We start from the raw sequence: 27,370 nt of genomic DNA on the forward strand, positions 1-27,370 counted from the left end.
CTCACATCTTACCGTGAAGACACATTTTCACAGGCGTCCACATGGAGGATCTTTGTCCTGCCAACTCCATTAAGCATTTGAACAAAAAGTTACAGAATGTTCAAACTAATGTTTCCTTTTGGAGGCAAGGGGACAGATGGTATTGTCATATTTAGTAAGGAAGTCACTGTCACCAAAGGTGTTTGAGCAGAGATAGGATGACTTTTGTACTCTTGTAGTTCCTCAGAAAGACTTTGGTTATTTCCTATAAAACATGTACAAGTAAAAATTTTAAATACATGCTTTTTGAAATTTAAATCTGGCTAATTACTAAAGGAGCAAACAGCCTGAAAACCTCCCCATAGCCCACTCAGGCACAATCTCATTACATTTATAGGATCTGGGAGTCTGAATGGCCAGAGGAACTGCTGGTCAGAAATTATATTTCAAGTTGCTTTGAGCTATTGCTATGAGAACTGAGTAAATTTCCCTTAACCTCATCCTCCCCACCACACACAAATATGGATGCATGTGTGTGTGCACACACACATACATTTACCCTTTCTTCTTAGCTGAAACATACTTTAAAAAGCAGTGTTAGGGAAGAATGATTTCACTATTAGATATATTGAAGTTACAGTTATTAAAGACAATATTAATAGGGAAATATAGGTCTCTGGAATAAATATGAGAGAAGCAAGTACAGAACAGAATATGTTGTGCTCGCATGATCTAGAGGATTAAAACTGTTGTGAGGAAGAGACGGGTATTACCACGGGACTTTTCTGAAAGGATAAAAAAATAGAAAAATAATATACTGATTACTTCTGGGAAACGAGGTAGGGATCTGGGGTGGGATGTTATATTTTTCATTGTGTACTCTGAAAAATTACTTGACCCTTTTACATGTATCTTCTTAACAAAAACACCAATACATACCTAAACGTATTCTTCAATTTTACACCTGCTTCCTCATGTCCTATCCTCTACCTAAGCTTGCAACTTTCTATACTTCAATCTTCTTTGACTACATCAATAGCTGTAAGCATTTTTCAGATAAAAATAATTTTCTTCAGGTCTTGCCTTACACCTCTAATAATGATAGAAAAGGAAGAGTAAATTAATCAATTTTGCTGCTACGTGTCTCATGAGTGTTAGTGGGTATAGGAGGTTGAATGGTGGCCTCCCAAAAGATATGTCTGTCCTTATCCTTGAAACCTCTGTGAATACTACCTTATAGTAAAAGAGTGAATATTACCTTATATGGCAAAGATGTAATGAAGGATCTTGAGAAAGGAAGCTTATCTTGGATTATCCCGATGGGCCTTAAATTTAGTCAGAGGTATCCTTGGAGGAGAGAGGCAGAGGGACTTTTGAGAAGGAAGAAGCAATGTGACCATGGAGACAGAAACTGGAGTGACATGCCACAGGCCAGGGAATGCCTGGAGCTGCCAGAAACTAGAAGAGGCAAGGAAACAATAAGAGCCTTTGGAGGGAGGGAGTCCGGCTGACCCCCTGATTTCAGACTTCTGGCACACGGAACTGTCAGAGAATCAATTTCGTGTTTCATGCCCTGGTAACTTGTTACAGCAGCCCTAGGAAACTAATACACGGGAGAAGAAAAGTACAATTAATAGCTAGTGTTAGTATGGATTCCACAGATGTATTCATGTTTCTTCTGGCTCATGTAATACCATAAGTTGATTGTATTGAGGTAGTTAATTCTGTTGTAGACATTTCAGTTATTGCTACTGAAACCATGACGTAGTGAGATTCCTGTTTGTGAAAATATTGAGACTAGATAAACGTGAAATGCATAGGGGATACCAATCAAAATTCTTGCATTGGATGCACATTGTCCTAGATGATCTTTGATCCCTTTCTACTTAAGAATACATTTCCAGGGGCACTTGGGTGGCTCAATCGGTTAAGCATCTGACTTCAGCTCAGGTTATCTCATGGTGCGTGAGTTCGAGCCCTGCAACGGGCTCTGTGCTGACAGTTCAGTGCATGGAACCTGCTTCGAATTCTGTGTTTCCCCCTCTCTCTGCCCCTCCTCTGCTCTCACTGTCTCTATCTCAGAAATAAATAAACATTAAAAAAAAAGAATACATTTCCATAGAAAATTTTCCAAATATTGAGGCTTAACATTTTAAAAAAAAAATTTTTTTTTAACGTTTATTTATTTTTGAGACAGAGAGAGACAGAGCATGAACGGGGGAGGGTCAGAGAGAGAGGGAGACACAGAATCTGAAACAGGCTCCAGGCTCTGAGCGGTCAGCACAGAGCCCGACGCGGGGCTCGAACTCACGGAGTGTGAGATCGTGACCTGAGCCGAAGTCGGCCGCTTAACCGACTGAGCCACCCAGGTGCCCCGAGGCTTAACATTTTAAGGATAACATTAGAATAGTCAAACATTTAGAAAATGCATTCACTTGGAAAAGGTGTCTGGAGATATAAGGTACTCAGGACTTACCTTCTATCAACATTCCACACCAGGACTTCTGAAGGAATACAAGCCTACTGAAAACTCATTAGTTGGAAAAAACAAGTAAAATAAGGTTACTCATATGTTTTCCCAAAATCACCAATTAGGACTTCCCCATGCCAACATTTCCAAAAGTATTTGCACACTGCCACCATAATAAATAGCTCATCGTTGAGTGGTGAGATTAGGGAGTTAATTTTCTTCACTATTACTATATTCTTTTTTTTTTTTTTTTTTGGTTGACAGAAAATGGGAAAACAAGAGGCCCAAAGGCAGACAAAAAATTTCCTTTATGTACAGATAATAAAATCATGCTGTAGACATTTTTACTCTAAAATGTATTTTTGAGGTCTCTCATGTTAAAAAGCATCATATAAAATATGCATTATAAAATATGTATTAGTATTAAATACATGTAAGAAGAGTAGTAGCTGCTCTAAAACCTACTGGAATTTTCACAAAAGTTGTTTATAAATTTCATAATATTTTGCAAAACATTTTTATTACACAAAACATTTTATCATACCATTACAGAAAAGTTTGGCTTGGAATTATAGGTAGAGCAGATGTTAATTGGCCATGCCCAGTGTTTCTGGAACAGTGACAGGACTTTCTTTGCCTCTGCAAATCACCCTAAACACACTTAGCACCTAGCTTCTCAGAGTGCCAAAGTGCTGCAAAATTCATACTTGACCTGGCCTGAATGTTAAGGTGGTTACTTATCTCATCAATAATAGCATTGAGGGGCACCTGGGTGGGCCAGCTGTTAAGCGTTCAACTCTTGGTACAGCTCAGGTCATGATCTCATGGTTCATGGGTTCAAGCCATGCACTGCGTTCCACACTGACAGTGTAGAGCCAGGCTCTCTCTGCCCCTCCCCGACTTGTGCACGCGCTCTCTCTCTCTCAAAATAAATTTTAAAAAATTAATAGTATTGATGAGATCAAGGTCTTGAGTCTGACTGTTGTATGAACCAGTGTCATTTTTGTTCCAGAACCATAGCTGCATTTTTAGTCTCAGCTAGTTTTATCGTAAATGTGGGTCATCTTAAGGCCTCGAGGAAAGAATTTAAACTCACCACAACTACATGTGGGAGAAACAGAAACCATCAAAACACTCATTTAGAGAACTGTCTTTGTATAACAAAGATTATTGGTAGGTGGAAGAACGGGGGGAACTATGGACACAAAACGTCAAGAAAGTCACAACTGAAAACATCAGCATAAAGCACTGAAATGGGTGGTTTCAAATGCTCACTGGAACGCTGTTGAAATTCTCAAGAATCTCTGAGAAAGCCCTACCACCGATCTCAAGAGCTCACTGAGAAGCTGCTGTGACTATCTACCCATATGTCTGGTTGCAACTGCCTTCTTGTAGGTAGAATATACTTCTCTGGCCCAATGTTAGGCTTGTCCATGTGAATTGTTTTTTGCCAGTGGAATGTGAGCAACTTGACTTATGCCATATCCAAGCACAAGCTTTAGGCACCCTCCAGGTCCTTGCATAGTATGGTTTGGTGCTTCCTCCTGCCCTTTAGCATGAGAATAGTACTCCCAGGTAGGAGCTATTCCATGCCAGCTTCCTGCCAGGATGAGAAGAGTCAAGCAGAGCTGCAGCTGATCCCTAGACCCAGGAACAAGAAATAAGAGTCTGTCATAAGTCACTGAGATTTTGCAGTTGTTTGTATTAGTCTACCCCCAGGGAATACTACACAAGATTTTATATGTTCATCCTCTTTATGTATTATTCCTTTCTTATATCCATTTAAGGTTCTTTTGTCTTGAAGAATTAAAGACCAATTTTTAACTCCAGTTCAATTTCTTTTTATTAAAGTGCTTTAGTAGATAAACAATGTTAACAACAATTAACACAACTTTACTGAAACACTCACAAATAAAAATCCTCTATAAATCACTCAAATAATGTTCTTCTAAGTAGTAACAGTAATCACCATTAGAGGCTAGTTAATCTGAATTTATTCCTAACCACACACAAGGGTTCTCAGATTAGAAGATTCAAATCAGTTTAACATATGGGGCTGGCTATCAATACCCTGAATGCCATCCCAGCAAGTCAGAGAAAAAAATGTTGTGATTGGAAACTAATCACTTTTCTTGGTGTCTCAGTTTCTCCATCTGCACTGAGAATTAATCTTCCCTTAGAGAAGATTTGTAAAAAAAAAAAAAAAAGTATGAAATGTTAAAGCTTAGCATACTTATATGCCTCAGAAAGCATTCATGTGCATATTTTTAAAAGGGCAACTTATATGTTCTTGACACAAATTAAATACTATATGGCTTTAAGAGAAATAGATTGATGACTGCTCTTTCCTTGAAAATTGTCTTTTCAGTTGAACCACACTAAAATAGATTAATAAGGTTCATATATGATATGCTCAGTAAATTATTTTGATTGCAGTAAGGATAGCTGTCCTATTTAGGTAAACTTTACAAATTATTTTAAGAAGTGTCATCCATTACTTAAACATTCTTCATGACCTTTCCATAAAAACAGAAAGCTGCTACCCTACAGCACAAAGAGGCAAAATCCAAGTTTTGGTTAGAATTCTGGTTTAGTTCCTTTGGATATCATTGGTAACTGTATCATGACTTCCAAATGAGACTGTGGTTGACAGAGTAAATAATCATATTTTTACTAGACCTCCGGTGCAATTTAAGTGGCCTGGTGCTATCATAAAAAAGATTCAGTAGTGTCCATATCAATAGGGAGGGCATTTAAAATAAAAAAGCGTGAAAATATAGATAACATAACTGTGGGGACAGAAGAGAAATAAAATGATCCTGATTGAATCAGAAGCTTTTCTAAAAACCTTGTTTCTGTTGAGAAGTATGTGATTTTGCTGTAAAAGAAGTTTAAAGAGGTTGGTACATCAACCCCTATATTTTCAAAGAAATGTGCAATACTTTTAGATAGAAACAGTATTGCTAAATCTCCACATGACACTTTGGAACCACTAGCAGTAAAAAGGGAAAAAAATCATTAATCAACATAGGAGATGAAAAATGGTAAGCTGTGATGCTCTTGCTATTCTATTCAATTAAAAAATAAATCGATCACGAGCACAAATGGACATGCCATCTCAATAAATAAAACCTCCTGTAGTACTTGTCATTTTAAAAGTGAATTGGATGAAAAGGATAATTTTCTACAGTGTACTCCATCATTTGAAGACTGAAGTAGTTTCAGAAAAACATGATACATCCTTAGAGGAGGCCTATTTCATATTGGCTGTGGCAGAGCACTCCATGCACTATACAGGAATACACAAAAAGATAATTTCCAGATTCAACATAGATCTCTTTGGGAGTAGAGAAAAAACACTTTACACAATATACCTTACTATAACATGCAGTACTTAGGTAATAGTAAATCATCGTCCTCCACAAAGAAGGTGCAGGTGCTCTAAAATCATCTTTGAGATAATAATTTTAGAAAGAGGTGTCAAAATTTTAAATTTAAAATACAGACTTAATTTCAAAGTTGGTTTTGCCAAACCTCTCATAAGTCCTTGGAATCCAGCGTGAGCAAGAAGGAAATGTTCTCCCTATTTCATGACTTGCACCTCCCATTACCTATGATGAATATCATGAGTTAAATACCATAATAAACTTATTCTCATTCTTGGGGCCAGCAAAGGCTAGGCTGGTTCTAGGCAACACTAAAGCAGGGAGCGGTCCCACAAAAGAGCCTGTCCAGGACTGATCCAGCAGATTTTCAAGGCTACCTGGGCACCCAACTCACCCCAGGGCAGGTTGACCAATTTGTTGTGACTCAGGATCCTACCCATGCACTGTCTCCAGGCCCAAAGCCCCAAGAATGGCCCTGCACTACACTGGATGTCCTTGGGCTAGGCCAGCTCTTCCCTAGACAAACACTCCCAGGGCTGGAAACAAAGGCCAAATGGGCAGGGTAGGCAGAGCACCATTTATTGGAGCCAACCCCCATCTATCATATGCTTTTTAAGAGCTCAGTCAGTGATTCTGGAGCAGCTCCTCCCAACAGATGGGCTGTGAAAACACCTCTCTCTCCAGCCAGAGCTCATATGAATAGTGGAAATCCTCAGGCAGATCTAACCTCTGCCCCAGCACACTCTGCAAGCAGTTATCCACAGGTGAAAATTCAGAGTCCTGGGGTTTGTCATACCGGCGGCTGTTAAAAGCCTCAATGTTGGCCCTCAAAGTGCATTCTTCTGCTTGGAAGTCCCATGGCCTGGCATCGATGTCTGTGTTGGGAAGAGAGGAAGAAAAACATGTATACAACTCAGGACACTGCTTCTCTTATCACAGAGCATGGTCTATGGAATAAGAACAATGAAACTGCTCAGAATTTCCTTTTTATGGGGGGCAGGCATTATACAAAGTAAGTATATAACATTCTGCCACTTTGGTTTAAAAAATACTCTTGGGGGGGCGCCTGGGTGGTTCAGTCGGTTAAGTGTCCAACTTCGGCTCAGGTCATGATCTCACAGTTTATGGGTTCGAGCCCTGCGCTGGCAGCTCAGAGCCTGGAGCCTGGTTAGGATTCTGTGTCTCCCTCTCTCTCTGCTCCTCCTCCACTCATGCTCTGTCTCTTTCTCTCAAAAATAAAATAAACATTAAAAAAATAAAATAAAATAAAAGATACTCTTGTACATGCAGAGACTATCTTTGGAAGGAGAGTCTAGAAACTGGTAACAGTGATTACCATAGAGAAGGAAATAAGGCCCCTGAGGGAGGTGAACTTTTTTTTTTTTTTAACTGTACTTCCTTTTCATTATTTTACTTTCTCATCAGTTATATGTATTATATTTTCCAAAATAGCAATTCAGTTCCTTTTACGGAGCTTTCCTAGGGGGATGAGAGTTTCGCATTTGAACGGAATCACCAGCTCTCAAGGAATGGAAAGAGGCAGGAAAGGGGTACAACAAGGAGAATCAGAATGGACCAATTATTGAAGACTTTACCTGATTCCCTGCGACCTCTGCCAGCATATGATAAATGTATGTGCCAGCTTCTGTTAAAATTATGACGTGAAAGCTTCCATGAAGATAAAAATAGAAAACAGATAATCTGCTATCTCTATTTATCCCACTCAGACACTTATTTCAGGGCTAGAGATACATCTTTTTCAGATCTCTTATGTCCCACATTCAATGGCTTATCTTTTTTCTTTTTTTTAAGATTTTATTTTTTAAGTAATCTCTAAACCCAATGTAGGGCTTGAACTTACACAACCTCAAGATCAAGAGTTGTACACTCTACTGACTGAGCCAGCCAGGCATCCCTTAATGGTTTATCTTTAAAGGAAGTACAGATTGGGTTTGGGCTCGTGATGGCAGCAACAACAGACATGTCATTTGCAGGATAAAACATTTTCGTGTTTTAAAAATCTACAAAAATTTAAATAGTTAATTGTGTTTTATGTCTCATAGAAGTTGTATCCTGGCTTGTTATCCACTAATCATATATTTCCCTTAGTTCTCTGGGTTCTTTACTGCAGCATTCTCTAAAATTCAGACAGGTTACAAATCTCAGCAAATATAAGTCATAGTCATCTTACCAAAAACTCTTAAATACAATTAGGCAAATAATGGTCAAATCCCACTACAGCGAATGTCAAAAGAATGAAAAAGCTCTCCAAAATAAATTCTTCCAAACTCTAGTCAATCTATCATATCTTGATAGTAAACCAGATGTTATACTGTCTCCTAACATGAGAGAATATGCAGTTCCCAATGTTACCTAGAATATATTATGGCTTAAAAGCTTTAAACTGAATCCATTGAAACTTCAGACCTAACTTTCAGTTTACAGATGATACCAGAGACAGATAGATAAGGTAAATGATGACACAAAGAAGCAAGAAATAAATCCAGAAGGTGGATATTCTGCAGGACAACTGGCCTAGTTCTTCAATTAGTCAGCATTATGGGAAGAAAAACCCGAAAACAAAACACGGCTAAATTTAACAAATAAAAAGATAGAACAACCAGATGGAATTTGTGGCCCTGGGTTGAATTATAACTTGGAAAAAATAACTTTAAATAATATTTTGGGGCAAAGGAAGAATTCTGAAATTGGACTTATTGGATAAAATGAAAATATACTGATATGGAAAGATGTAGATAATGTTAACTGAAAAAAGATGATAAAACAGCATGTATAAATTGCTTTCACTTGAGTAAAATGTGTGTGTGTGTGTGTGTGTGTGTGTGTGTGTGTGTATGTAAAAAAAAAAAAAAGACCTGGAAGAATATCTAATAAGATGTTAACAGTGTCAATCTTTGGGTGGTACAGATAGGGCATAAATATTGTGATATAGTAAAGTTTTCTGACTTGTACTTTCAAACTGCTTTTTGTTATTTATGTATGTATGTATGTATATATACATGTATGTATGTATGTAATTTATTGTCAAATTGGTTTCCATACAACACCCAGTGCTCATCCCAACAGGTGCCCTCAATGCCCATCACCCACTTTCCCCTCTCCCCCACTCCCCATCAACTCTGTTTGATCTCAGGATTTAACAGTCTCTTATGTTTTGCCTCCTTCCCTCTCTGTAACTTTTCTAACCCCCTTCCCCTACCCCCTGGTCTTCTGTTGAGTTTCTCAGGATCCACATGAGTGAAAACATATGGTATCTGTCTTTCTCTGCCTGACTTATTTCACTTAGCATAACACTTTCCAGTTCCATCCACGTTGCTACAAATGGCCAGATTTCATTCTTTCTCATTGCCAAGTAGTATTCCATTGTATATATAAACCACATCGTCTTTATCCATTCGTCAGTTGATGGACATTTAGGCTCTTTCCATAATTTGGCTATTGTTGAAAGTACTGCTATAAACATTGGGGTACAAGTGCCCCTATGCATCAGCACTCCTGTATCCCTTGGGCAAATTCCTAGCAGTGCTATTACTGGGTCATAGGGTAGCTCTATTTTTAATTTTTTGAGGAACCTCCACACTGTTTTCCAGAGCGGCTGCACCAGTTTGTATTCCCACCAACAGTGCAAGAGGGTTCCCATTTCTCCACATCCTCTCCAGCATCTATAGTCTCCTGATTTGTTCATTTAGCCACTCACCGGCGTGAGGTGGTATCTCAGTGTGGTCAAACTGCTTTTTAAAAAAAGTTTATTGGGGCGCCTGGGTGGCGCAGTCGGTTAAGCGTCCGACTTCAGCCAGGTCACGATCTCGCGGTCCGTGAGTTCGAGCCCCGCGTCAGGCTCTGGGCTGATGGCTCAGAACCTGGAGCCTGTTTCCGATTCTGTGTCTCCCTCTCTCTCTGCCCCTCCCCCGTTCATGCTCTGTCTCTCTCTGTCCCAAAAATAAATAAACGTTGAAAAAAAAAAATTAAAAAAAAAAAAAGTTTATTTATTTAAGTACTCTCTACATCCAACACGGGGCTCACACCTACAACTCTGAAATCAAGAGTTGCATGCTCTCCCGACTAAGCCAGCCAGGTGTCACTCTAACTGCTTTTTAATAATAAAAGGTTATTTTAATTTTAGAAATCTTGTGGAGAAACCTGTCATTTAAAGGAATGTTTTAAAAAGGGGTAATTATCTCTTAATTTACTTGTTTCATAAAATGGAATTTTTTAAAGTAAACTCTACCCCCAACATGGGGCTTGAACTCATAACCCCAAGATCACTAGTTGCATGCTCCACTGACTGACCCAGCCAGACACCCCTATAATATGGATTTTTATAGTTAATATGGGACCAGGGTACATGCTATTTGGGGCAGTACCTTAAAGTTTGTTATATCAGCCCCTGACCATAATCACATATTTTCTCATCCAAAATATGTAACAATTCATACCAAAAGGGTACAGATACACATTTGTTTAGTTTTGTTTAAACTCTGGGAAACTCCTGGAGGTCAAAAGCTCTAAGAATACTCACCATTCCCATAAGCCCAGTCATCATTCATGCGGTGGCGTACTTTCTGGTAGATGGCCGACATGGTTTTCATGTTGCTTTTTCTCCACTGGCGCCCCAAGTACTTGGTCTGTATTTTTAGCAGCTTCAGAACATAAAGTTGCAGCATGGCCTGTTTGACCTTGAGGGCCCGCTTTAAGATTGGAGCTGATTTGAATACCACCAGCATCTACCAATTTAAAGAAGGGTGGGAGTGAAGAGAGGCAGATAAGGATCTAAAGTTTCTTGGAGCTCCAACTCACAGACAATCCTTTTTTTTTAATGTTTATTTTTGGGATGGAGAGAGAGAGACAGAGCATGAGTGGGGAAAGAGCAGAGAGGGAGACACAGAATCTGAAGCAGGCTCCAGGCTCTGAGCTGTCAGCACAGACCTTGATGTGGGGCTCAAACCCATGAACTGCGAGATCATGCCCTGAGCCAAAGTCGGGCATTTAACCATCTGAGCCACCCAGGCACCCCAACTCACAAATTAAGCCAAGCCTGCTGGCCTCAATACTCCAGGGAGCTTTTGGGAATCTATGGTCCAGGTTCTCTTTACATTTAGTCTTTAAGAATATAGAGGAATCACTCCATTTATAAGTCACAATTCAAAGTTCCTAATATTCAAAGTACATGATATAAAGAGCAAAATAATTCTGTCAGCCACACGTCCCATTTCTACTGTTACAATTTCTCAAGAATCTTCTGGATACATAATTCTTTGTTCACATATATTATTTTTATTAACAAAAACAACAGCTAGCTACATAACCTGTCATATTGTTCCATACCTTGCTTTTTATTTAACAATATATCTTGAAAATTGTTACACATCAGTATAGAATTGCCTCGTTCTTTTTTCCTGCCTCATTCTTTTTAATGGTTATATAATATTTTATTATAAGGATGTACCAACACTATTTAACCAGTTGGTCCTGTATTAATAAGCTTTAGGTCATTTCCAATCTTTCATAATTCATGCTGCAATGAATAATCTTAAGACTTGCATCATTTGGGATGTGTGATTATAATCCAAATAACAATGTTAACTTTCCAACCAGAGCTGCTCTGGGGGAGGGTCCATATTCAGCTCCTTATAAAGAAATAGACTGGTGAATAATTATCTCATATAGAATAAGTGCCCAGAATTAGGAGGTGTTCACCTTATGTGGCATTTATTCCCTATCTATAGAGTTCACAAAGCAGGAAGTCCATAAATATTTACAATTTAAAAAATTCAGTCAGACAGGCACCTCCATGATCTGAAGCCCCACTCACCATGGTTCTGGAATGCTTCCATTTGGTCAGTTTATTGAGCAGCCTTAGAAGGTTGATGCAGGAAAAGAGGTTCCTCCAGCAGAACTGGTTGTTGTCTCCAGCTTCCTGTAATAAGGCAGACCCCCCATGTGTCAACACCTACAAGGCTTTCATTCCCACAGAAACCTGGAAGTCACAGTTGGTCAGTTTAGGTGAGGCTTTCCTTATGAAATGCTACCTCCTCATCATTCTGCTCTTCACACACTAAGGCCTCAAAGCATGAAATACCCTTCATCTGAAAACACACGGCTGCCAATCCTGGAAGACTGTACCTAGAGCAAGAATTGGTTAGAAAGAGGACACATGAACATAGGAACTTCACTCAAGCCAGCCTTCTTGTGTAACTTTCTGTTTTAGAATCAGAAAAGAGATGATAGAATTTTACCTCCATATACTTTGCACTTATATAAGCTGTATTTGTAACTGCTAGGACTTATTCTGGTAGATTTCTTTCTCTCTTTCTCTTTTTTTAAGTAGGCTCTCTGCCCAACACGGGGTTAGAACTCATGATGCCAATATCAAGAGTCACATGCTCTATTAACTGAACCAGCCAGGTGCCCCTATTCTGGTAGATTTCAAACTATTTTTGGATGGATCTGATATTCATTATAATTGAATTTCTTTAATCACCCCACCCTCCTTTATCAAACCCCATTGCAGTAAATAGCTTGATTCTCCAGCACGGAAGCAAAAATGGCAGATGGTTAATTCTAACCAGGTGTTTCTCTTAACATGTTTATTGATAGCTTGTGAGCACCCAACCAGAGATAACAGATGGATGTCAGATTAGAAACAGGTATCTACTCACAGAAACATCTTTCAGGGACAAAAATAAGAGTGCTTCTGGATTTGGGGGCTGTAAATATACTGGTGTCAGAAGTTATATAAATCAATGAGTATGCATGGTGGCCAAACTAACATCTTGGAAATTATTCATGTCTACAAATTGATAGGAGAAAATAGGAGTAGGAGATGATGTGTAGAAGTGAGCTGTCGTCTGAAGAATGGAAAATTATCCTCTGCTGCTTTCCCAAATTAATCTGAAGCAAGCAAGACAGGCATACATCCAATGTGGAACAAACCTCCAGGAATTTTGAGAGTATTAGAATCTAATACTAGATTCTAATAAATAAGACTAAGGGTCAAAAAGTTTCATAGAAACTTTTTAGAAATATTATTTAAAAATAATGTTCTCTTTTCTGTAGTAAATGTTCAATATTGTGTTTCGAACTAGTCCCTGGAGAACCATCTGTTTCCTTCTAAGAGAAACTTCTATGGGAGTTTCCATTCTAGTGCATCAGCTAGTCAGCTTGCCCAAAACAGATAGGTTCTACAGATGTTCCATCTTGTGTGGTTAACAGAGGAATGGACTCTTAAATGTTTATTTATTTTTTTAAAGAAGCAAGGGAAACAGAGAACATATGGGAGAGATTAAGTATATCTCCACTGTAAGCTTCCTTTATCTTGATTTCTAATACGCTAGCATAAAAAGCCTTGCATTCCTTAGCACCTCAAAATATAATACGGGGGGTGCTTGACTGGCTCAGTCAGTAGAGCATGTGACTCTTGATCTTGGGGTCTGAGTTCAAGTCGCACATTGGACATAGAGCTCATGTTAAAACAAAATAAAACAAAAGTATGGGAGTAGGGGAGTGGCCTCGTAGAAGCAGCATTGGAATAGACACACTAGGACACCCGGATTATGGCTTTGGCCTTGGCTGTATGACGGTAGATAAATCATTTCCCTGCTTCTTGTAAGAGGCTGAACTAGATCATCTTTAAGATTCTTCCACCTCTGGGGCGCCTGGGTGACTCAGTCGGTTAAGCATCCGACTTCGGCTCAGGTCATGATCACAGAGTTCGTGGTTCAAGCCCCACATCAGGCTCTGTGCTGACAGCTCAGAGCCTGAAGCCTGCTTCAGCTTTTGTGTCTCCCTCTCTCTCTGCCCCTCCCCTGCTCATGCTCTGTCTCTCAAGTAAATGAAAACATTAAAAAAAAAAAAAAAAAAAGATTCTTTCACCTCTGATCATTCAATAATCCTGTGATTTACTCTGACTTTCTCCACTTGGCTCAAAAGTGAAGTTTTAAATGAAAGTAAGCTGATCGTGGCTGCCTTTTCCTCAAAGCTCACTCTCAAGAGTCCCAGGAAAGACATCTCAGTTCCCTCCTGAAGATAGTCTCATCTGCCCAGGGCCTTGCTCTTTTCTTTCTGATAATACTTCCCCACTGACTAAAACCAGCCTCACTTCCTGCATCACCAGATGCTGCCTGAAGTGGGCACTGAAAGAACACATGCTAGTCAAAGGCTCTCTCAGGACAGCCGCTCCCAGGCTTGGTGTCTGTTGGCAGCAGCAGGCTCTACATGAAGCCCTGCTCAAGCCTTCTGCCTTGTTCCAACCTAACAGACAATAATTTTCCAGCAGACCTTTAGTTCCATGGGGTGTCTTTTCAGATTTGCCAGACATGAGGGATTTTTTATTTATTTATGTTCACTCAAGGCAAATCACCTTCTTTCTCTTTTTTGGGGAGGGCAGGACTCAGCATGTTGATTAAGATGTATACTTTTGTGGGGAGATATATATTGTGAACAGCAGCACTTGGTCATATTCTCTTGTTTCTGATACTTCACACTATCCAAAGCAAGACCTTAACTCACCTTCTACCAGCGAAAGTTAAAAAAGAAAACATTTGCCCATGTTTCGGTAGCATAAGCATATGTTTACAAAAATAATTCCATTTAGAATTGTACCCAAAATAATAAAATGCCTAGGAACAAACCTAACCAAAGAAGTGAAAGACCTGTACTCTGAAAACTATAGAACACGGATGAAAGAAACTAAAGAGGACCAAAGAAATGGAAAGGCATTCCATGCTCATGGATTGAAAAAAAAAAAAGTATTATTAAAATGGCCATACTACCCAAAGCAATCTACGGATGCAATGCAATCCCCAACAAAATACCAACAGCATTTTTCACAGAACTAGAACAAACAACCCTAAAACTTGTATGGAACCGCAGAAGACCCTGAATAGCAAAGCAATCTTGAAAGAGAAAAAACTGGAGGTATCACAATTCCAGACTTCAAGTTATATTACAAAGTGGTAGTCATCAAAACAGTATGGTACTGGCACAAAAGCACAGATCAATAGAACAGAATAGAAAATCCAGAAATAAACCCACAATTAAATGGTCAATTAATTTTTTTTTGGTCAATTAATTTTTGACAAAGGAGGAAAGAATATACATTGAGAAAAAGACAGTTTCTTCAACAAATGGTGCTGGGAAAACTGGACAGCAACAGGCAAAAAAATAAAACTGGACCACTTTCTTTTACCATACAGAAAAATAGGCTCAAAATGGATAAAAGACCTACATGTGAGACCTGACGCCATAAGAATCCTAGAAGAGAGGACAGGCAGTAATTTCTCTGACACTGGCGGTAGCACTATTTTTCAAGATCTGTCTTCTGAGGCAAGAGCAACAGAAGCAAAAATAAACTATTGGGACTACATTAAAATAAAAAGCTTCTGCACAGCGAAGAAAACAATCAACAAAACTAAAAGGCAACCTATGGAATGGGAGAAGATATTTGCAAATGACATGTCTGATAAAGGGTTAGTACCCCAAATATATAAAGAACTGATACAACTCAACCCCCAAAAGACAAATAATACAATTAAAAAATGGGCTAAAGACATGAACAGACATTTCTTCAAAGAAGACATATAGCTGGCAACAGACACATGAAAAGATGCTCAATATCACTTATCATCAGGGAAATGTAAATCAAAACTAAAATGAGAGATCACCTCATACCTGTCAGAATGGCCAAAACAAAAAACATAAGAAACAACGAATGTTGGCAAGGATGTGTAGAAAAAGGAACTCTCTTACACTGTTGGTAAGAATGCAAACTGGTTCCTCAAAAAGTTAGAAACAGAACTACCCTATGATCCAGTAATCATACTATGTGGTATTTGCCCCCAAAATACAAAAACACTAATTCAAAGGGATACATGCACCCCTATGTTTACTGAAGCATTACTTACAATAGCCAAGATATAGAAGCAGCACAAGTGTCCATCCATAGATAAATGGATAAAGAAGATGGGGTATATATATATATATATATATATATATAATGGATTATTTTTCAGCCATAAAAAAGAATGAAATCTTGCCATTTGAAACAACATGGATGGAGTTAGACAGTATAATGCTAAGTGAAATAAATTAGAGAAAGACAAATACCATATGATTTCACTCATAAGTGGAATTTAAGAAACAAAATGAATGAGCAAAGGAAAAAAGAGAAAGACAAACTAAGAGACTCTTAAGTATAGAGAACAAACTGAAAGTTACCAGAGGGGAGGTGGTGGGGGAAATGGGTGAAATAGATGATGGAGATTAAGAGTACACTTATCATGATTAACACTGAGTAATGCGTAGAATTACTAAATCACTATATTGTACACCTGAAATTAATGTAATACTGAATATTAATTACACTGGAATTAAAACCAAAAACAATTAAAAAATTTTACTTACATACACCTGAGGTCTAAAAATTCAGTTCAGGGATCACATCCTACCCTTTCATAGCATCTCGAAGGCACTACAAAGATTCTGTTCTCAAGATCCATCTTAGCCCAGCTGACTGAGCCAAGCCAAATAAAAACAGAGGCTTACGCCAGTTATGTGGATAATTAACTCAAAAGACTGCTGAAAGAACAGAGTGTTTCTTCCTTTTGTACTGAGGAAATCAAATTGGTTGGAATTTGAGCACTAAAAGAGACTCAGCTTTTAGACTTGGCTAAGTCTAGTCCAATTCTGTCATCCACAGAAGCAAAACCTGAGGCTCAGGGAAAGGAAGGGCTTGCTTAAGTTCACATAAGTGCCCCAACCAGAGCTTGAACCTCTATCTCCGGTAACTGATTGAATTATAACACTATTTACGGTTCATCTTTATTTACTGTTCTTTATTTACTGTTCATCTTCTGGTCGCCCTTCTGGAATCCTAGACACAGAAGATGATTCCTGAGAGAAAATTTGATTTGATCCCCTGCTTTCTCAGCTTCTTCAAAACCTAATGGTAAAGAAACTTTCTTAAGTCCTCTTATAATCGTTATTTCAAACAAGCCTAATAGTTTCCAGAAACAACAACAACAGCAACAACAACAATAACGACAATAATTAGGTTTCCAGTTGTAAAGGGGAACATCTGACTGAGTTCGGTCAGTCTATGATCAGATTGAACCTTTGAAGTACTGCTAGGGGCACCTGGCTGGCTCAGTCCAAAGAGCATGCAACTCTTGATCTCAGGGTTGTGAGTTCGAGCCCCATGTTGGGGGTAGAGATTACTTAAATAAATAAATAAATAAAAACTTAAAAAAACAAAAAAAACAAAGAAGTACTGCTAAGTGTTAAATCTAATACATCACAAACCTTCTCAGCTTATTAAAGTCCCTAGTGATGATTCTTTTTTTTTTTTTTAATTTTTTTTCAACATTTATTTATTTTTGGGACAGAGAGAGACAGAGCATGAACGGGGGAGGGTCAGAGAGAGAGGGAGACACAGAATCGGAAACAGGCTCCAGGCTCTGAGCCATCAGCCCAGAGCCCGACGCGGGGCTCGAACTCACGGACCGCGAGATCATGACCTGGCTGAAGTCGGACGCTTAACTGACTGCACCACCCAGGCGACCCTGTGATGATTCTTATTTTCAGATTGATATCCAGCTTTTCAGTGAAAATCAGAGTTTCTAATATTAACTTGGTTGTTATGTAATGACTCCATGGGAGTTTCATAGTCCAGGAAAAGTTTATGTTCACCTAATGGCCCAATCTCTTCCTTTTACAGATAGAACTTCTACAACCTACAACCTACTTGATCAAGGTAACTTAGAGCTGTAGTTCTGTCTGCCTTTTCTATATTACAAACTAGTCTATTTCTTTGCTTTGGGCTTCAGGTGTTCCACGCCATGTCAGTCTTGCATTTATTTGAACCTATTTGAAAAAAAAAAAAAACATTTGCTAGGTTTTAACACTTAATTATTGTAAATTCACAATAATAACCATTTCTCGGGAAATGATTTTTTTATTCATTCCGTTATTGTGGTTCACACAACTGAAAATGAATTCATATTTCTAGCTTAGAATTTCTTCCCTACCCCTCCCCCCCAAAAAAGGAATTTCTTTTCCCAATCACTATAGAAGAATTCCCTTATCATATGGATTTCTGACAGTTAAGGCACTGCTGGATTAAGGACCTGGATATCATAAAAGAGAGCTGTAATTCTTAAGTGGTATGAGTAAAAAAAGGAGGAAGGAGAAGAGAAAATGTCAAAATCATTTGGGGAGCTTTAGCAAAACAAACTATTATTTGCACCCTGGAGAGGGATCTGCACATTTGAATTTGAAAACTCATTCCATAGATTCTAATCTCATACCCATAACAGAAATGATGTTTTAACAAGAAAAATGATAACATGGTAAAAAAAACATTTATCCATGGTTCTTCCTCTATCCTCTATATAAATATACTTCATAGAAAATTGGATATTTACCTTATGATGTGTTTGCATTATATCTAGAACAGAGAAACAATAATGCTAAAGGCAATTGTGGTTTTAAATAGTGATGGTCACAAATCATTGGTTAAATAATGTCTGGAATGAATGTTAGAGACCTTAATACTTGAACATGATTATATTCCAATAAGAAAATAAAAACTAAAAACACAACAACAAAAATCTTCTGGGATATCTAAAAATATCTGGATTAGGAAGTTATAAAAACAAAATTTAATAAGGATAGATGAAAGGATCAGGTACATAAATTTAAGTGATATGAACATAATTTTATAGATCTTTCTGAATGTAAGTCAAACCCAAATTTGAGGAATTTGCAATGAACTACCTTTTAAAAATTAACTTAATAATTTTATTTACATATATTTAAAAGGAAATGCCAAATGTTTCTTTGCAAATGGCTAAGTCACGTAAATTCTGACCCACTATTTTGGCTCTACCCGGACAATACTTCATCACTCTACCCATTTTCTCATCAGTAAAGGATGTGATTCGGCAAGATATTGAGAAACCTCTAGCTCTGATACTCAGAGATTCCACATATACTACTTCTCATTCCTCCATCCTTAATCTATAGGCCTACCTGAACATCTACATTGTTCAAAATATGCCCTTCTTTGTATGTGATGCTGGTGTTATTAAATCACTTTCTGTAGAAAAACAACAACCATTTTGAACTGAGTTGGCTTGGCAGCAGTGACAATGGATTTACACAGAACTTGCCACATTTTGGGGGCCCAAATATCTGTCAAAAAGGAGAGGAAAGGAGGAAGGGGTGTGATCTGTATGAATTCTCTTTAGGGCCAACAGACCACAAAGAAAGCTGACCTACAAACTTACCATCGTTTCAACATACTCTAAAGCAGTGATGTTTCTAAACTTTTTATTGCACATATCTCTCAGTAAATAATTTTTGTGTGCAATCCTAAATATACATGTTTGCTTATAAGTTAGAAATACATTATTGTAATAACATTATGTATGTTCTAATATATACATAAATATGGAAAAAGATGTTAATACATAAAAGATCAAAATATTCCATCCCCCAAAGCATCATCTTGCTCACTCTACTTTTTATACCACTGCCCCAAATAACCATTCAAATGATGAGTATTCTACAATACTTGCTGAAGCCATATCACTGACTTTTCTAGCAACCTATCTTCCACACAATCATGCATTCATTACCCTTCTATGTTTGGAATTTAATTTTTTCCTACTTTAATGGATTGAATTTGAATATAGACATTTGGAGATCCAAAAATTGTAAGCCTTCCTATACCAGGTATGTAGGGAAGCTTCTCAGTACATGGGTAAGGATGTCTTATTGTAGAGCTAAACATGTTGACAAAATGGGAAGACTTTAGAAAGTGCCTTTAACTTTGACCTTATTTCATGTCCATTAAATGTGCAACTGGAGTTCTAGATGAAGTTGAACTCAGTTCGAATTCAGAAAACTGAGAAAATATGAACCAAGACTACTTCAGCTGAGTAATTCTATTTCTAGGAATCTATCTTAGATAATCAGAGACAAAGTCAAAGATTCATGTGTGAGGATGTTCATTTTGGAGTTACACAGAAAACCCCAACAGTAGTAGAAAACAATCAATTAAGAAAATTAAGAAGAGGAATATTATGTGTAGCTATTAAAAATTATGTTCTTGGGTGCCTGGGCGGCTCAGTTGAGTGTCTGACTCTAGGTTTTAGCTCAGTCTCATGGTTTGTGGGTTTGAGCCCTACATCGGGCTCCATGCTTGCAGTGTGAAGTCTGCTTAGGATTCTCTCTCTCTGCCCCTCCCCAGCTTGCTCTTTCTCTCAAAGTAAAAAAACAAACTTAAAAAAAAATTATGTTCTCAAATATGTTTAAAGTCACATTGTGATTTAAATTTTATCATGTAAATTGAAACATAACCCAAAGTCCTTATTCTCTTAAATAATGTGTGTGTATATATATGAGTGAATATGTACATATATGGTGATTGCAGCAAAACATTAACAGTAGTTACATGTAGGCAGTGTAATTAAGGTATTTTTGTTTTCTTCCCATTATTTTTCTGTATTTAGCCAATTTTCTACAATGGTATATACTGATTTTATACCCAGGAAAAAAAATTGCAATATTATTTAAAGAAAATCCTACACATTTATAAAAACCCAGTTCATTTTCTGTTTACAATGAATTTATTGAGCCTGGAAAAGAGATAAATCTTACTCATATGAACATTAGTCTTTTCTTTTTTTTTTTTAATTTTTTTTTTCAACATTTATTTATTTTTGGGACAGAGAGAGACAGAGCATGAACGGGGGAGGGGCAGAGAGAGAGGGAGACACAGAATCCGAAACAGGCTCCAGGCTCTGAGCTGTCAGCCCAGAGCCCAACACGGGGCTCGAACTCACGGACCGCGAGATCGTGACCTGGCTGAAGTCGGACGCTTAACCGACTGCGCCACCCAGGCGCCCCAACATTAGTCTTTTCTGAGTACAGAAGCCATCAGTTTAGATACACAAACCATTATGTCGAGGACCTACGTGGAGTAAACTTGCTAGTTACTTAAGCCCATGATTGGGCTCAGGGGGAGTACTAGTACCATGAATTCAAGCGAGAAAAATCTGTGGTTACCAAATGAAACCACCAGGTGCCACTGTTGCTTCACAGAAAGGAGAGGACTACCTAGCATGAACTGTTTTATTTAGAATAGATACGTGCTTTCACCTGCTCATGGATAACAATAAAATCTTCTCAGAGGCATGACAATTATTTCAATAATTTTATGCTCATATCGTCAAAGATCCATGAAAAGATATTTGAAGGTATAATTTCCATCAATTTTCTATATGTGGGATTGAGAAAAAAGAACATATTGCACTAAGAAATAGATTTCAGCCATTAAAAGCTGACTTTATGTTTTGAAATGCCCTACTAACAGTAGCACTTTAATGCTGTATACCACTGTTTCCTGTGAGAAAGTGCTTTCCTCATTCCAACTCTGAATGGTAGGGATGTAAGTCTCCACCCTGGCTCTGCTACTTTCAACTGTAAGCTTTTGGCAGTTAAATTCTCCATCTATAAAACAGTAATATCAAGCTTATACAGTTATTTTATTTTATTTTATTTTTTTATACAGTTAAAGTTTGTTTCTTTATTTTGAGAGAGACAGCATGTGGAGTGCACATGTGAGCGGAGGAGAGGAAGAGAGAGGAGAGAATCCCAAGCAGGCTCCGCACTGTCAGTGCAGAGCCTGACACAGGGCTTGAACTCACGAACTGTGAGATCATGACCTGAGCTGAAATCAAGAGTCAGATGCTCAACTGACTGAGCCATCTAGGCACCCCTTACAGTATTTTATAGACTGAATAACATCATGTACATAAACAGGGTTGTTAGACAACTTATTACCTCTCTCTATAGGCATAAGAAGCTCCCAGCTTCCTTGGCTGCTGAGACCACATCTAAGTAAGACAGGAAATCTCTGCCCTGATGCTAAAAAGGGTGCTAGATTTAATATCTTAGGACACGGGTCATTTTCTAATTCAGGATCTGTCATCTATGAGGAGTGGACTATGATAAGTCACTTCATCCACTGGGCCTTCTGGTTTTTCATCTTTGAAACAGGGGGTTGGGCTAAATGGCTCTCAGTTCCCCTCCAGCGAAGAATCCTATGGTTCTTTAAAACCTGTACCACAGAAGGTATCATTCTATTTGTGTATAATATACTTTTCGGGTAACATGTTTTGCAGGTATTAAAGTTGGGGGACACGTGGGTGCTATTATCCAGTCATTCAGCATTTGAGCTCCTTCCATGTACCATAGTGCTACACTCTGGGGATATAAAAATGAAGATGATGCTCTTCATTCCTTCCTGGAAGGAAACTCTTCCTTCAAGGAGTTTTCAGTTAAATGGAGAAACAAATATAGATAACCAAGTAAATGCAACAGGGTGAGGGTGTGAACTCAGTATATCTTAGGGGGTATATCTACATGGCAGACAATTGATCTTCAATATGCTGTTGATTAGTCCATTTCATGAAATTCAAAATAATGCTGAAGAACTTTCTGATTTGCTTAAAGTTGTTTCCAGGATGAAGACATTTCTGGGTCAATCTTCTGTGGCTATTACCAACTTTTGGCTTAGAGGGACCTAAGCAAGGTACACTTCTACTTTTTACAATCTATATGAAAATGAAAAGTGAATAGCCTGTGACATAGCAGAAAGGAGACAGATCATTGTTTGGAATAGACCAGTAGAGATTGTCCTGTCATTTAGCACAGATGTTCACATTCAATTTCAGTCCCATTATCTTTCTAAATTCCCTCTCCTCCTTAGTGTTTGTCACTGACCCTTTTCTCTTCTCTGCAAATTATGATGCGCAGCTTTTCCCAATTTTGCTCAACTGGGTCAGCAGCTCTAAGCCCCCACTGCCTCTGTGCTCTTGCCAATATGCCTTTATTGATCTGAGACTCTCAAACCAGGGGCATGAGGAGGCTGGAGAAGAAATGGAGAGTAAATACCAGCCTGGCAATTTCAAAAGCTACCAAATTCCCCTCTGCTTACCAGACTCTCTGTAGTAAGCTCCGGCAAATCCTGGATGGTACAGCAAGGGTAATCCAGGACTGAGATGCTGCAGGACACAGAGAAAGGGACAGGCTTTAGGGAAATAGCGATGGCAAAACATGGCAGTATCTGAAATGGCAGGAGTTATTTCTCTCCAGCAGGCCCCATCTATTTCCCAAAGCGCTTAGTGAACTCAGCTGAAACTGAGGGCTGCGGTGCCAGGAAACTCCAGCTCCAGTCTCCTCTCCTCAGTCATGAGAGGAACAAACAGAGTTCCTTCAGGCTGGCCCCCCATCTGGCAGATGCAAAAGAGACCAGCAAGAGAGCCTGTAGGATAGCCACCTTTCTCCTCCCTTCTTTAAAATGCATGGACAATTGTGTGCATTTGTGTTTTTGCATTTAAGTGTATGCTTGTGTGTATGTGTGAACTGAGTTCCCAGAGATGCTGCCCAACCTTCAAACTTGCTGCCCAATTACTAACAATCTGTGATGTGAGGATGAAATGAAGCTCTCTCCTGTGTCCTTTACCAAATGTTTCTGGAAGCCAGAAGCTCTGGGAAATATCACAGAAGCCACTCCTGAAGGAAGCTTAAGACAGAGGCAGCTTCCTACAGCAGGGCCGATCTAGTAGTTCAAGAATGGTAATGGCATCTGTCCCCAAAACCCACAGTGGGGGACTGCAAGGGAGCTGGAGGCTCTGCAGTGAGCCCAGAGAAGCAGGCATGAGTAGGCAGGGGAAATGAGGCACTGCATGACGACAGAGACAGAATTACTCAAAATTACAGTTCTTGCTTTCCTTTTCTCCTTTCTTTGTTGGTACAATGCAGAATTTAGCTCATCTCTAATGCTTCCTCTGGTTCTGACATTCCATAAGGTTTATAACCAATCCATCTGAACTAGTGCAGTTGGAAATGGATAAAGGATGTTGTCAAAGCAGGGGCTATAAAGAGGAGTATGGGGTTTCTTGGACCTGACCCTACATTTCAAAAGTCAAAACTCTATCCAAGCAGGGGTGCCTGGGTGGCTCAGTCGGGTAAATGTCCGACTTCGGCTCAGGTCGTGATCTCATGGCTCGTGAGTTCAAGCCCCACGTTGGGCTCTGTGCTGACAGCTCAGAGCCTGGAGCCTCCTTAGGATTCTGTGTCTCCCTCTCTCTCTGCCCCTTTCCTGCTGTGTCTCTTTCTCTCAAAATAAATAGATGCTGAAAAAACAAACAAACAAACAAAAAACAAACCAAAACTCTATCCAAACAAAAAGCAACAATTTGTTTACCTAGAAATATTTACCTTTGTCCAAGAAACTCAACGATAACCTAGGGGAACCAAGATAGAAGAAGAGAGGGCAGTGGAACAACCTATAACGTTGCTCATCATCTTAATTCACTCTACTGGATTCTCCCAGGGTTGCCAGTTCTGTACTGCTCCATTAGGATAAACTTTCTTGGCTGGCGTATCCACTTATCTACCCACCTCCCACAGACAAAGCCCCATGGCTATGTAGGTGCTGGCAACCAGGAAATGGGGGTGGGAAATCAAAGATGGATGTGTCGCAGTCTCAGCGAACGGAATTCTAGCCTAAAGGGGGCCAAAAATAAAGTTACAAGTTTCTGGAATATCTATCTGGATTGTAAAAGCCATGATAAAACTATGCAATAAGGATGTAGGAGTGCTCCAAGTTTTCAGGGATCATGCAACAGTAAAGCTTACAGGTGATGCAAAAGAGGACCATCTTATCCAAGCCAATCTTAGTAAATGATGTAGGCTGGCACTACCACTCTTCCAATTCCAAATGGAACCCAATAGACACCTATCAGATTGTCTGCCTCTCCCGTCTAGGCCCATGGTGCAGGGTAGGTATTTAGTTCCTGAACCCCAGCCATACTTGATTGATCCAAGCAAGGATGGATCTCCAACCCCGGAAATGTGGAACAGGACTCTTGTATGTTTCTCTTAATTAATGCTTATATAAAATCTCTATGATATAGTGAGAGGATGTATTATTTTCATCATAAAATGAAAATACTGTGGCTCAAAAAAAAAAATGTCCTTACTTAGATTACATAGCTAGCAAATGGCAGGTCTCATGACTCTGGGTTCCATGTGTATGTTTTATTTTAAACTACGTATAAGTAGGCTGCCTCTCTATGGTGGATTTTCAGGCAGTACTGACAAGACTGGTGAGGCACCATCTCCTGGTGCTCTCCAGTCAACCCAAGTAATCACATCAGCCTTCTTACTTCTACTTTAGGAGCTCTGCCTCTGGTAAAAGCATTTCTGGTAAACTTTAATTAGCATGCTTCCAGTTATTGGGGAAGTAGCAAACTAAAGAACAAGGATTTACTCTGTAACCCCCAAGTCCCCATTTGGCTGGAGGAGTGGAAAGCAATTTGTATTCATAGCGATTCTGACCAGAAAACAATTTTGTGTTTTGATCCTGCCTCTAATGCTTACTTAAGTGGTCTCACTAGCATGTTAATCTTGAGCAAGTCAATGAAGCTCTCTGAATTTGTTTCCTACTTGGTGAAATGGGAATAAAATTTGTAATACCTCTTAGTGCCGAGGAGATTAAATAAAATACCCTATATTTGTCTTATTACAAACTGATCTAAGTAAGGATCTATTATTTACCTTCAGTTACAAATTCGGTATAAGACTACAATTTACAAAGAAGCATAATTGATCCAACTTATGATTTATACTAAAATCAGGGCTGGCCAAATAAGAAGTCTGTTTCACAAAAAAATATCTTCTGGATCCTTCTGCCATAGGGCTAAAATTTCAGTGTTACAGTTTTATTTATTTGAATCATGTTTCAGTTTTCAAAACTGTTAAAATACAAATACCTCTGTGAAGAGGCCAAACCACACACCCCATCATCAACTTACACTTTAAGGAAATTAAATTTAAGAGTGACAGCTCTAACATTGAAGGGACTAGGGACACAAGGAGAACTGAAAGGCTCAGAGATGTATATTTCTCAATCCATTCCAAAAAAGACCTTTGAAATAAATCTGTCCAGAGTCCATACCTGTTTTTGGCAGTGATGTAGGACAAGATATTTTGATTGAAGAACTTCAGGATCAAAGGAATGCAGTTGGCAAATACCAAATGTTGTGATACATATTCAAACTGAATTAAAAGATCCAAACAGAAAGGTTGCTTATTTGGGAGAGAATAGAAAGTGTGTATGAAAAAGATAGGCAAGTACAACTCTAATATCCATTCCTAAGAATATCCAGTGTCCACTTATGTTATCAGCCATCCTGAGAAATGGGAGAAGCATCATCAGCCAGCTCATCCTACATGGAGGACGATCTTCAGTGTGTGTACATTGTTGCAAGAAGCTGACCAAAAGCACAAAACACAAGCAAGCCAGAAAGAAAATCCCACTCCAGGTAAATAGAAGGAATCGCTGTGAAATTTGTTCCTAAGCTCAACAAGAAAGGAAGGCTCCCTGAGGGAGTTGTCTTCCATACCAAACCTCTGGCTCATAGTGTTTCCACAGTGATTGATATAGCAGAAACAGGTGTAGCTTACTCCCAGCAACTGCTGGCATCACTCAGTCAGGATGGATATGGCACACAGTAACCAAGAGAACCACTGGAATGTGGGCTCCAGCATGAGTCTATGTGGTTCACTGTATTATCCCTGTACTTACAATATCAGTATATTAACGAATGGATCAATAAAAGCCCTGCACTGAGAATAAGTCCAAGATCTCTTTGATGGCTAAACACCCGAACATAGGGGTTCCATTTTGCTCGCTTGAATTTGGATGGGGTTTGTGTCTGGGAAAACCTAGTGGGCAGTGTCATGGAGTTGCATCACCTAGGTTTTGCCTGTGATACACTGAGGAGCATCAGATACAGTGTGCTCCAGATCCAGAACCCAGACTACTGGGACAGTACAGAAACTGTGTTGAAAAAGCAGAAAATTGTGGTGTTTTAAATCCCTTAGCTTTTCCTGGTCACCAAGAAGTAGCCATGGAAACAAACCAAGCTGCCCTCTGCCCCTGGGCGTGTGGTTAGAGGTGGGGAGTCAGCTTGGGCTGCCCATTTCTTTCTTCTGCTCAAATATTTTCTCCCTGGCAGCTGACCCAGGGTATTTTCCAAAGCTCCAGATGGAGCAGCCAATACATACCCACTATGAAGTTATGGAAAATGTTTTTCAGTTAGAGATGTATCTGTAGACTTGTTGGGATTCACTGACACTGACACACACTGGCAAGGCCCATCAAGCCACCCACCTGTCTGGCTGTTGATCCACATACTGCCCACCAAGAGAAGCAGACAGAAAAACATATCCACGGTTCTCTGTTCTTTCTACTAGGAACACCATCTCCCACCCACCCCTTCTCCTCCCAGCCCTGCTGTTGCTCAGCAAACATTGGCAGAAGAAGTGTGAGCACCCAGGACACCCGTAACACACCCAAAGATGTCTCTGGATGTACTAATGTGGAGAAATACCCTGATTATATAGTCAAACCTCAAGGACACAGAGCCTGCAGGAGCCTCTG

At 39.1% G+C, this 27,370-nt stretch overlaps 1 protein-coding gene across 3 annotated transcripts in view; it reads right to left on the bottom strand.

Annotated features, from left to right (window-relative positions):
• Positions 1-4,274: 4,274 nt before the first annotated feature.
• Positions 4,275-27,370, bottom strand: part of STRIP2 (striatin interacting protein 2) — a 48,002-nt gene continuing 24,906 nt past the window's right edge. The window contains exons 18-22 of one of the 3 annotated variants that reach the window (XM_040471996.1): positions 25,883-25,983; positions 22,856-22,922; positions 11,669-11,773; positions 10,376-10,580; positions 4,275-6,710 (exon numbers count right to left, since the gene is read on the bottom strand). In XM_040471996.1, coding sequence (XP_040327930.1) covers positions 6,460-6,710; positions 10,376-10,580; positions 11,669-11,773; positions 22,856-22,922; positions 25,883-25,983 — 729 coding nt within the window. In that variant the 3' untranslated portion in view covers positions 4,275-6,459. Of the gene's footprint in view, positions 6,711-10,375; positions 10,581-11,668; positions 11,774-21,738; positions 22,787-22,855; positions 22,923-25,882; positions 25,984-27,370 lie in introns of those variants that run through there. The other 2 variants (XM_040471997.1, XM_040471998.1) reach the window with 2 other exon arrangements.

The sequence above is a fragment of the Herpailurus yagouaroundi genome, unplaced genomic scaffold, assembly GCF_014898765.1.
Source record: "Herpailurus yagouaroundi ecotype Mexico unplaced genomic scaffold, PumYag 100, whole genome shotgun sequence".
Classification (NCBI taxonomy): Eukaryota; Metazoa; Chordata; class Mammalia; order Carnivora; family Felidae; genus Herpailurus; species Herpailurus yagouaroundi.